The 13118-nt window shown below is 34.4% G+C and overlaps 1 protein-coding gene across 1 annotated transcript in view; it reads right to left on the reverse strand.

Moving 5' to 3' along the window:
- Gabrg1 (gamma-aminobutyric acid type A receptor subunit gamma1) overlaps positions 1–13118 on the reverse strand; it is a 62809-nt gene that overhangs the window by 27190 nt on the left and 22501 nt on the right. Inside the window, exon 3 of the mRNA XM_010631633.2 lies at positions 6717–6784. Within this exon, the coding sequence (XP_010629935.1) occupies positions 6717–6784 (68 nt within the window). The remainder of the gene's footprint in view (positions 1–6716; positions 6785–13118) is intronic.

The following is a 13118-nucleotide window of genomic DNA, read 5'->3' on the forward strand; positions in this document are numbered from 1 at the left end:
GTGAATGACGATTTTGACTTTTGCATCTCTCCATATACTTTTGTTTTAAAGGCTTTTTAAAGTAGGCATAGTGGCATATACTTGTAATTTTAGAGCTCCAGGAGGCTGTGCTAAGAGGATTGCAAATTTCAATCCAACCTGGGGAACTCAGTACTTAATGAGACCTACATCAAAATAAAAATGATTAAAAAAAAAAAGTCTGGGGATGTGGCTCATTGAAAAAGACTTGGGTTCCATCATAACAAAAATGAAAATAAAAAGTAAATAAAAGGATTTAGTTTTATTTGTGTTTTGTCTGTTTTTGCCTTCCAGAGAGAATAACTGAATTCTCCTGTTAAAAGTAGTCTGAAAAATGTTATTTAAAAAAATATATTTCTGTACTGGCCAGTGTAAGTTTATTTACTACCAAATGTACACAATTCTGTTTGTACTGCTGGCCCCATGTAGACCCAGCAGGTTTCTCAGGTCTTTTAGAATTATTTTCCTCATAGCTGGCTCCCCTGTTCTTTAGACTTAATTCCATTACCAAAAACAATCAGAAATTTCAGCAGTTAAAATATATGCAGCTTCAGAATTAAAATGTAGGACTGCTGACGCGTCACTCTTGCAATTATAATGATGTGAATGAAGTTCTGCAAATGTGACTGGATTTTCTCATTCTTGATCAGTTTTTATAAATTGCTTATCATTTCCCTTCATTTTCAAAGTTCCCGTATTGATAATCTCTTCATATTGGACTAGATACCAGCTACTAGTCACTAAAAGTAAACTCATGTCCAAGTCATATCTGAAATGTTCAACTTTTTCTATGTTTGTACATAAAAATCTTGCAGGGCCGGGGATTTAGCTCAGTGGTTTTCCAAGCTCAAGGAATCAAGTTTGATCACTGGTACACGCACACACACACACACACACACACACACACACGCACAAACACACACAAACAAAAACAACAACTTGCAATGTAGTCTTCTGTTACATGCATTTTGAACTTTCTACAGCTCTCACTGATCCTGATTTGAAGAATTGCTAGAATCTTTGAATGTCTGTATTTGCTAGTCAGAGGGCAAGTTGCTATGGAAACACATGTACTCAATATATTCAATTAAAATATGTCCTCTTCCCCAACCTACAAAGTTAAAAGCTTAAAACAATACATAATTCCAGTCTAATAACCTCAGTCAACATTTTTTGCCTTTATTTCTGATTGTATATTTTTCTATTTATATTTAACCAGAACATACATAAAATTGAACTACCTATACAAATTACTCTGATTTTTTTCAATTTACTGATGGAATCATTTTTTCACTTAATATATAATTATTGAGTACCTATTTGTGATAAGGACATAAAGATTATAGCTTATAGCACTGCAACAAAGAGAAGAAAAACATTTCCTATTGTGGAATGGTGTTTTATGTACACCTAGTAATGTACTGAAGTGCTATTTTATGTAGTCAAATTTCCAAAAGCCACCATTTTGTAATAAATCTAATTTTGCTTCACTTAATAAAAAATAGCAGGGCTCAGTAGCCCATGTCTATATTTCCAGCAATTTGGAAGACTGAGGCAGGAGTATAACAAGTTTGAATCCCACCTAGACAATTTAGGGAGAGTCTCTCCAAGAATACAAAATAAAATTTGGGTGGGAATGTAGCTCCATGTGAAGACCTCTGGGTTCAATCTCCAGTACTGCCAAATAGAAAAAGTTAAACCGTTATATTAATTTTCTTCTTTCTAGTCTAGTTACTTATAATGCATAGTGAATGGGGAAAAAAAGAAAAAAAAAACTACTCTCTTGCTGGCTTAATTACTCATTTGCTTGCTTGATTACACTTATATTCAAAGCAATTTTGTTCATTTTATGAAAAATGAATTCTAATTTTCTTGTATTGTTTAGTTAAAATAGTCTTCTGAATAAACCTCTTATCACTCCGTGGTATAACAATGCATTTCTTTAATAAACATTATTAGTTGTTCCAGAGAGGTTTTTTTTTTTTTTCCATAGGTTTTTGTATTACTAGTTTCAGTAGCAATTTCACCTAATTATCATTTGCAGAACCATCATGCCCAAGGTTACAAATGTGTAATCCGTCCCACTGGGAAAATTAAATCTTTACTACCATGAATCTTTTATAGAAGATCGTTGTTGAAGCCTCCTGGTAGCCATTCATGTCAATGTGTTTCCAGGATACTATTACAATTTGAATCCTATTCCTCATTATTTTAATGGTGACATGTTATATTTAAAAAATAAGGAATAATTGAAAACAAAATCCCAAAATAAAAATTAGGCAATTTAGGAAAATTCAGACTTTTCTATATATTGAAATTAACTTACTTTCTCTGAACAGTATCATATTGCCCTAAAAGTAAAATCAACATTTTAGTGATGTACTACCTTAGTAAATTTTATAGTTTCCTAATGTTGAAAATTCAATTTTATCACCCACAGGTATATAAAATGTTTTCTTGTGAGCGGGGATTTAGCTCAGTGGCACTGTTCCTGCTTCACAGCATCGAGATCCTGCATCCGATCACCAGGACAGAAAAGAAGGAAAAAAAAAAAGAAGAAGAGAGGAAGGAAGGCAGGAAGGAAGGCAGCCAGGCAAAGAAGGAGAAAAAAGATGTTTTCTCTTTAAAAAACTCAACTGGTTGTATTTAAATTTGTTTTAGGCAGAGCTGATATAAAACATTCATTGCAACTTTTTCTTCTCTGTTTTTATTGGCATTGTTTTTTCTTCATTTTCTGGTTAATTTCTCTATTTTATTTATTACCTCTATTGTTGATTCCTTAACTATGTGTTACTAAGGTCTGAGATGCTTTTTTTTTTTTGGTCTTCTCTCTTACATTAAGACTCCTTCCCTTTCCTGACCAGTCTTGCAGATATTTTGCGCATGCCTAAGAAAGATTTGGCTTCCGCTCTGACTCTCCCTTGAGTGCTACTCCCTTCTTTAAGACTAACTTCTAGGTCACTATGTAGAAATCCCCCCTCTCAAAAAGCAACTTATCGATAGCTGGTTCACATTCATTTCCTTTAGGGTGACAGACATCAGTTATGGTATGGCCCAAAAGCCGTCACTATAGCAATCAGGGCGGACAGCTGTGAAAGCTCATGCCGGTCACAGAAAGAGCCATTGAGAAAGAGAAAAACAGAACATGGCTGTAACAGGAGTAAGCACACACGGGCAATCAGCCTATTATAATGATTCTTCAAGTAGAAAGTGACAAAGTAGGAACGCTCCAGAAGCCTGGCTAGGTCAGGTGCACCACACCAAGGTCCAGCAAGAACCAGAGTAACTACGACAAAGGTCTATAATAAAGAAATGATTTGACGCTTGTAATACTGAATAAATTAAGTACGAAGATCAGCAAGTTGTAGAGAATTCCCTTCAGTGTCTTAAGGGGTAAATTGTGTTAGCACTGAACTTCATATGTTGAGGTTCTAATACCTCAGAAGGTGACTGTATTTGAAGACGGGGCTTTTAAAGACATTCTTGATTTTAAACGAGGCCTTTTAAGGTAGATCCTAATTCAATCTGACTTGTTATGGAAGAGAAAATCTAGATAGGCAAAGCGATGCCACGATGCAACGAATGAGTGAGAACAAAGGACAGAGAAAGTGAGGAAGCAATGAGGTGGTGACCATTTGCAAGCCATCGAGAGAGGCCCAGGAATAGACACTCTGCTCTTAGACTTCTTGTCTCCTTAACTGTGAGAAATAAATATCCGTTTCTTAAGCCTCACGGTCACTGCTGTTTTGTTATGGCAAGAAGCGCTGAGTAATGGCATCAATGACGAAATCACAGGAAATAACTGAATAACACATTATTGAGCTCATTAAATGAGTCCTAATAGTTTGACTCACAGAAATGGGATTGTTAAAGTTTGGAGCAGAACATTTTAATTATTTTTAATAATGTGCTCTGATTATGTTACTGTCATTAACTAATGTTCTTCAAATAGTAATAAAACACTATGTGTAAAAAAGATAAGGCATAGATGCCATACTTAATCATTTTCTATCCTAAATGGGCCTTCCTTGACATTTTCTAACAATCCCTCTTCTTTCATTTTTCTTATTTTATCTATATTTGCTATCAACATGTTATTTTATTTTTTTAAATTGATGTGATACACAATAATTTTCATATTTTGGGGTTTCATTATTCTTAATACATATATACATGAAATAATCAAATCAGGCTACTTAGCATATGCATCTCCTCTTCAAATTCTTTATGAAATACATAATAAATTGTAAATTACAGCCCTCTTGCTGTTATAGAATGCTAGAATTTATTCCTGCTATTGAATTATATTTTGTTTACGCTTACACTCTCAGCTTCATCCTCTTTCCTTTCTATACAAAGTTTCTGAGATTCGTGGTTCAAGAATTAAATCTGCAATTCTAGTCTCTCCCCACCACCCTCAAACCAGTGTCTGATTGCAGGCCTGTCCCTGCATGCCCCGTGCATGCATCTGGGGCTCTACAGGGAGAAGTGGGGACATGGGAACGATTTTCATGATGGAAGATGATGCTCCATTGAGCTATTATTCCTTTCGCACATTTACCTTTCCACCAAATTCACCTAACAGAGAAAACCGGCACCTTCTAATTGCTAATGCCAGTGGGCCCGATTTAGCCTTTCTTAATGAATTCTACGTATATTTGCAATTCACTGTTATTCCCTCCTTCTTCATTTTCTTTAAGCCCTAAGATTATAAAATATCTCTTCTTGGTGTCCCCCGCCTCTGACTTTTCTAAGTATGCCACTTTTCTGCACTTCTGTTTCTCCCACCTGTATTTCATATACCATCTGGTCCTCATATGTGCACGCTTCTTAATCTGAACATTCCCTTGGGTCACCTCAGAGATTCTTGAAGTTTTAATTACATTATAGGCTGCCTGCCTCTTTTCCTTCCTGTCCTATATATTCAGTCCCAATACTTCCTTCAACAGCAGGCATATAAGACAAATCACTCTGGGCAGCACCTCCTAAATGTGCCCTTAGTATCTTTCTTAGTCATTTTTCTTTTCACTGGTACAAAATACCTTATGCCTACAATTTAAAAGAGAGGTTTATTTTGGCCCTTGTCTGCCAGGCTTACACACCAAACTGGCATGGTGGAAGAATCAGGAAGCTGCAAAGCTGCTCACTTCGTAGTGCTCAGAAAGCAGAGAGAATCAGGGAGCCCGGGAGTGAGATAGAGCTTTCCAGGTCATGCCCCAGAGTTTCTGCTCTAACAAGGCCATACGACCTAACAGCACTTTTATCTCTGAACTCATCCATGGATTAATTCCCTGATGAATGCAGTGCCCTTTGTGATCTACTCACCCTCTAAAACACTACCTGTGAGCACATGAGGGCTCTGGGGGACATTCTTGATCCAAACCATAACAGTAGAGTGGACCCTTGACTCAATGCATTTTCAAGGGTTGGCTATAACTAAGTCGACACAGCTGGGACCTGGATGTTTACCTGAGTACATGCTACATATAACAAGAGATAGGCAAATCTTCCATTAACCTAATCAACCCAACTTTTTCATATGTCAGGCCAGTCGTAACTTCAGGATCCACTTTATTTGTGGCATATATACCTATATTCCACATCTTGAGTAATGACTCTACTGTCTGCTAGATTTCTTCAACTCTTTATCTTGGAGTCAGCCTGGATAATATCAATGAGTCACCAAATTCTGAACTATTCACCTGATGTTTCTTAAATGTGCTATTGTCTTCTCTGCCTCAATTTTCATTTTATCTACTATAGTAAAATGACAACTCAATTGTCCCCAGCTCAGGAATACTATACTAGATAAAACCTTGGAGAACTATTGCCCAGAATAATGCAAGCTCTGAATAGGTTCTCTGAAATCCCAAGTTTATATCCATCTTCTGAAAAATGGTGTCCTGAAATTGCATATATTGCTCTGAAGGAAAGATTCTAATCATTTCTGTTATTCAAAGAGATATAATTCATACAGCACACAATACTTGTTTCCCTTATAATACCTTACAAAGGGTTGGGATTGGGCTCAATGGTTCTGCCACCTGCCTTGTAAGTGCAAGGGCTGGCGTCAGATCCCCGGTACCAAAACAAACAAACAAATACTACCATATACTACCTTACAAGACCATCCTAGATAAGGCTTTTAAAAATTCTTCCATCCTCAATTCCTCATCTTGCACTTTACATTTTCTTAGCTTCAAATTTCCCTGGATCTTTTCAGGAAATTTGATTTCTCTGTGCCTCTGTTCATGCTGTCTTTTCTGCCAATATGTCCCTTTCTATCTCAGACCCACTGTTTTCCCCTAGGACTATCGATCTTTCTTCTTGGTTTCTTAAGCCACCCATTTTTGATGGAGCAGGTGATATTTATGCTTCGACATAGTCTTATCAAATACATTGCCCTAGAATAGCAGGCTACTAATTTCATTACTAAATAAGTGATATTTCAACTCTCCTTGCCAATGTATAACATAGCATACTGCACTTCATGGTAACCTAAAAATTCATTCAGAATCAGCTGTCAGAAATTACTGTTGCCAGTGTTTTAGCTCAGTGGTTCTGCTGCTTGCCTTGCAAGCCCAAGGTCCTGAGTTCAATCCCTGGCACCAAAAAATAATAAAAGAATTACTCCTCTGTTCACTGTAATGTGAAGGCATATCCTTAAGATCTCTGGATTTGTATCACTCCTTACTCACCATATTTATGGGATCAACTGGTCCAATGCTGTTTACATAAACATCAGTTTCTATTACTGTAGGCCTCACTGCAAAATACCAACACAGAAAATGGTCAGAGTTATCTTCCAAGGTCATCTTAAAGAAATCTTAGCTTTAGATCAACCTTAATAATTTGTAATTTTCCAGTATTTTAATCAGAAAAGGTCCCTCATCATGAAATGCAGAAATACCACCCCTTATAAGAAACACAAAAACCTTTTCAGTGTACAATTCCATCATATACATAAAAATATTTTAATTAGAAATTCCAGAGTATGTGCTAAAGATATTAAAATATCTGAATCATTTACCTAATATGAGTAAGTAAATTCCACAAAATAATTGCTAATTTGTTCTAAATTCACCATAGAATTGTAGGATTAGAATTAATGTGGAGACTAACTAGCATATAATTCTACTGAATGCCTATTGATAGTTGCTATTAAATATTTAACGACTTTGTTCTCAGAGAAGAGGGAAAGATCTGATTTGTAGCTTCTACTGCTAAGTTGTAAATATTCCCACAATGTCTTTTTTAAAGATATCAAAGTAAAAGAATTGAATGCAGAATTATAAAATGTAAAATAAGTATTCAGTATGAAACAATTTTCAGCACACATTAGAATGTGCAGTACAGCTGTTAAGTTCTTTAAAATTAATGGGCATAACGAATATTAAAAAAACTATTCAGATCTAACTTGTACATGAAGCTCAGTAAATGTCTGTGTGTGCTTCCTTCTGTCTGCTCCTGTTAAAAAAATTTTTTTTCGATTATTGACAGTTGGCCCCAGTGTCAGTCACTTTTACTTTTACTCTCACAGACTCTATCTTACAGGCTTCCCTGTGGATTTTGTTAGTGTTCTTTGTGTGTAACCAAACTGTTTTCTCCCTAACTGAAAACAAAACAAAATAGTGTTTCAATGGTACAGATAATATTTTAAAAATTTTATCAAAATGTGTGACACTGATTAGCCTTTCAAATGTTTACCAAACGATAAAATTAAAATTTACCTAGAAGAGTGTCTTATCTGATGGTGATTAAGGCTTTCTTATTCCCTTTATTTTCCTCACATTTTTTATTAGTGCATATTGATTAAACCAACGAATGGATTCAACTTTGGCAGATTTGCACATGCACATAAGATACTTTGATCGTCCCTGCGATGCTCCCTCCCCCGCCCACTGCCTTAGTTTCACACGATGTGTGGGAGGTTCAAGGATAACGTGCTTTGCTCCTTTCTGTCTCATCACGTAGTCTTACACGCCATTTCTCTCCTGCTTTAAGCCATTCCTCTTGTCGAATAACAGTCTCCCTTGTACTTTCTGGACATTTTTTGTTTTAGACTCCACATATTAATTAGGGAGCCCATGGGATATTTGTCTTTCTGAGTCTGGCTTAGCTCGACATGATGATCTATATGTTGATCCATTTTATTGCTAAAAATAACGTTTTGTCGGGCTCTTTTAGTCTTTTCTTTAATGAGATTTTTAGCTTCATCTAATGAAGTTTGGAAGAGTAAGGACAATTCATCCCCTCATTTTTCTGTTTGCTATGAAAAACATTTTCACATAGTTTGTTTTACTCCCCTCGTCACCAAACACACACACAGCATTGAGCTCATTTCTTCATTCAGCAAATATTGGTTCCAGAAAAGGGGTAAAGCATTCACAAGGCAAACAAAAAGACAAAAATTTCAAGAAGAAAATTTGTGTTTTTCCCAGAGAATTTATAAAGAGAAGGCAAATGAGATAAAGCAGAAAAGTAAGGATTACCTTGTAGATGGAAAGTTTTTCTGCTACTGCAGCATGATTTTCCTTATTTTTGTTCAGTTCGTCTTTCTAAAATTTATCTGGTTTTCCTTTCTGTCCTAGCATTTAACACACTTAATTCAGAAGTAACGACTGAGCTGGTAGGCTGCACTTTCTCCTCTATCTTCTGAATCCACCCCTCTGAGTATCTCTCAGGCCGTGTCTGTCTAGCTGTCTTAACATTTCCGGGTAACTGTACTGTATCCCTAAAATGTACCAATAAACTCAATTAAAGCTGAAAAAAAAAAATTTCCGGGTATGGCAGAATCTCCAACCTACCAAACATCAGTGGAAAAGTTTTGGTATTTTCCAAATACTTATACAGATTTAAAATAATACTTTTAGGGCTGGGGATTTAGCTCAGTGGTTAAGTGTCCTGCCTTGCAAGCGCAAGGATCCAAGTTCAATCCCTGGTAACAAAAAATAAATAAAAATAAAATAATACTTTTAAATGCTTTACAATGGGAAAAAATTGTCTACCTTTTCAAAAACAGACAATACTTATCTAGGTTTGGGGGTTGTTTTTATTATATATTATACCTATCTTCTTAAAAAGCAAAATGAATAAGGTTTGTTCAAAATTGTCGCAGTATATGAAACTAAGTTTCCTGACCTATACATTACAGAAAAGTAATCCACCTTCTTAGTCAACAATTAGGTATTGTAATTAGAAGTAAGTCATGTGACCTATAGACGATTTTGTAATTTAACTGAGGCCAATGACCACTGAGATGAGCTGCTTTAATTGTTTACCATTTATTTCTGACTAGCTGCAAATTGTAGCCAATACATATCACATAATTACACTAATTATGGCTAGATTTGCAGAATGATTTTTAGAAAAGTCAATTAACAACAATGCGATAGTTTCTTCTTTTAAATTTAAGTATATTTATTGCCAGTTATAAGCAATGTCCCACTCTTACATAATTGTATTTCTTTTCAATTACTAAAATAAATTAACAAATATTGAGTTGCTGCATTTGCTGTGCAATCCTTGTGGCTAAATACTACCTTCACTGAGAGAAGTAAATGGTTTCTAGGGACATTTTTATTTTCAGGACAGGCTTGACACATTTACATTGTAGAATGTTTAGTTATAAATTAGTTAACCTGCTTTCCTGATATCTAAACTCCTTATATAATGATGAAGCTATAACATGAAGCTACATAGTTTCATAGTTAGAAAAATTAATTCCAGCCTTAGGGCATGGGTTCCATAGCACCTAAGACACTGAGATACTTTATGAACAACATAAAGCCACTGGCCCAAGGATGGGACCAAAGAAGAATCTTATCAGAAAGTTCAAAGTAGAAAATTGTTATTAGTAAAGAGATAATTTACAATAATTATTTATTTTAAAACTATGATTTTTTTTTCTGTTTTAGTCATTTTATTTTTTAAATCAATTTAGGTCAAGTAAAACCTCCAATTCTGGAAAGTAAGTTTTACACATATTTACACATATTTATAACTTTGGGCTGGTGGCATTTGATTCAGTCCTTTAATTTGCAGAAGAGAAAAAAGTAAACCTGTAAGTAAAATGAAATATTTAAGATTGATTTCGAAACTACAGGTGGTAATTATGTGCCTCAAAATAAAACGATTAAGAGAAAAACAACAGAAAAATGTAACTGCTCTGTAATGAACAGTGACTCACTGCCACTTTGATGACTTACAGTATGCATAACACATGTGGATAAAATTACTTCAAGTGTCACAGGAGGTGAGAAAATGCCCTTTTCAGCACTATGATTTTCTTAGACCAACATTTGTTCCATAGCCAGATTTTCATGACGTTCAAACAGGAAAACATCATCCTTCAATTCAAAGCTAGAAAAATGCAACTAACAGAATGTCATTCCAAGTTTATTAAATGACGTCTTGTAAGCAGGAGCAGATTATGTTTAATTCATCAATACATACAGAGATCAGAGATTTTTCTTTGCAGCTGTGCAACACTGAGTGAGAAACCCATGCATTGCCACAGCAAATTACATTTTTTATATATAGAAGGCAGGTAGAGATGACATTGAATTTTTGCAAGGCCCTTTTCTGTGCTATGATTCTAGTACTTTCTTTACACCACCAGAGTGTAAGCAGATAAACTGCCACAGAGAATGAGTATATAGAAAGAACAGACTCAAGGCAACTTGAGCATCCACAGAATAAGAAAAGAAAGAAAAACATTTTTTACAGTTAAAAAGCAGAAGCAATAAAATCAATACGGCTTCCACATTCAGTTTCCAAGTGGCTAAGGGAAAACTGCATAAAGCCAATTCCAGAGGTGAGTAATTGGTTTATCAGACAATATAAACTAAAATGTATTTTTAAAATATTTTCTCCAAATTGAGCTTAAACATTGTTTCTTGAACACCTTATTCTAAACTTTTTAAGATGTGTTCAGCAAATTATATAGTGTTTTGGTCATTTTTATCTTTTTTAATCAATTTAGGTAAATGAAAAACTCCAATGCTGGAAAGTGAGTTTTATACATATTTCTTACCATTAGGAAAAGTCATTAAAAATAAAAAACAAACAGCCTCACTTGCCTAAGATATTACAGTGAGCACACAGAAAGCAAGCGCATGGACCCAAGGAATCAATATAACATAGGAAAAAAACAGAAGAAAAGGACAAAATTATAAGACAAGTGACAGTCAAAACAATAAAAAATCGCTAATAACCAGGAGGAAAATCCAAACAATATAAATATGATAAAACAAGGTTAGAAGATCAAAGTGCAAGTTGGGAAATATAAGACAAGTTAAGTTTGTGATTAACTAACTTATATTTGCAACCCTTTAGAGAAGTCAATGCAGTGCAACAAAACTAATAGGCAATATTATAATGGAACATACATAAATAAATAAATCTTTCTGGAGTTGAAAGGAACATGAAATAGAATCATGAAAAGAATTACTGAACAATTCTAAGATTTAAACTAGTAAAACTATTCAATTGAAAGATAAAAAGTACCTCAAAAATATCAAGAAAAAATATAAATAAATAAAGTACAAAGCCTAAAGAATTGGTCTGGTATCCAACTTCTCAAAAATAACACACAGAACAAGTCACCAGTGAAAGAACCTATTAAAAAGAAAACTAAAAAAACAAAACAAAACAAAACAAAAACACTAACCAATGGTTTCTTATCTAGCCAACCTATCATTCATATATGAAGTCCATAGAAAAAAAGAGCAAGAGAATAGATTCATTCATAGGAAAATGGATACATATTGAAAAGATACACAAAAAAACAAAACAAAACAAAACAAAAACACTAACCAATGGTTTCTTATCTAGCCAACCTATCATTCATATATGAAGTCCATAGAAAAACAGTTTTCCAAACATAAAAGCTATCTCAAAAAAATCTACTGAATTGGGCAGGAGATTTAGCTCAGCCTGACTCACAAGTGCAAGTACACGAGTTCGATCCCACTACATAAATCAATCAATCAATCTACTGGAGTGATAAATGACCGGGAAAACTTCAGCAAAAAAAGACAGAAAAAAAATAGACTAATGAAAGATCTTGTAAACAGCATATATGTCTATCTAAGCATAAATAGATAAGGAAAATGTGATATTTAAATACAATGGTGTTAATATACTGACATCAAGATAGATAAACAAGGTTTTCACAGGTAAATGAATGTAACTTGAGAGCACAATGCTAAATGAAAAACGGCAGGCACAAAAGCATAAGTATTTACTATAAAAACTATGATAATATCCCATACATATCAAAAATAATTTTAAACTGGGCACAGCTCACTGCTATAATCCCACCACATCAGGAGACTGGAGTAGGAGGATCTCAAGCTTGAGCTCAGCCTGAGCAACTAAGCAACTTAGTTAGACATTGTCTTAAAATGAAAAATAAAAAAGGTGTAGCTCAGTGCCAAGGTCCTAGATTCAGTTCCCCCTACTGTCAAAATATAATAATAGTAATAAGTTTAAGTAATTGCAATATGACATGTGTTGAAAATTATCTATCACTAGTAACACTTGAAACAAAGATGTCAAAAATGAATAGCATAGTAACAATGGAAGAAGCAAAAAGACTCTCCTAAATGAATTTATATCACAAATGAAAAAATGTGTAGGAATTTTATATTCATTAAATTTTCAGACACATGTGATATAGAGAGATTTTAAATTTAAAAACTGTACATTTATTTACTAACAGTGAGAAAATAAGATAACATGATTCATAACTGTGAAGTTTTCATTGTTGGGAGAGAGAGTGACAAATAAAGATTAAAGGCTAAAATAATCCTATAGTATTTGAATTCGAATCAGTACAGGTTTGTGATTCACAGTATGAAGGAGAGGGCTAAATACAGATGCCTAGGAATGTGTGAAAAACATATTATTTCATGCTTCCATGTAATGAGAGGATCAAAAAACAAAGACACTCAATATTGATTAATATATTTAGCACCTCGACTTTACATTCTTTATACTATGCTAGAGAAACAAAAGAGAAGTCATGTCTCCTTGAAAAAATATTGAATTCTACTCCTGGGTCAAAATTAGCCTGCAGTATTTAACATGCTAGAAAG

Source organism: Fukomys damarensis, unplaced genomic scaffold, assembly GCF_012274545.1.
Source record: "Fukomys damarensis isolate Sample0158 unplaced genomic scaffold, DMR_v1.0_HiC HiC_scaffold_35, whole genome shotgun sequence".
Lineage (NCBI taxonomy): Eukaryota > Metazoa > Chordata > Mammalia > Rodentia > Bathyergidae > Fukomys > Fukomys damarensis.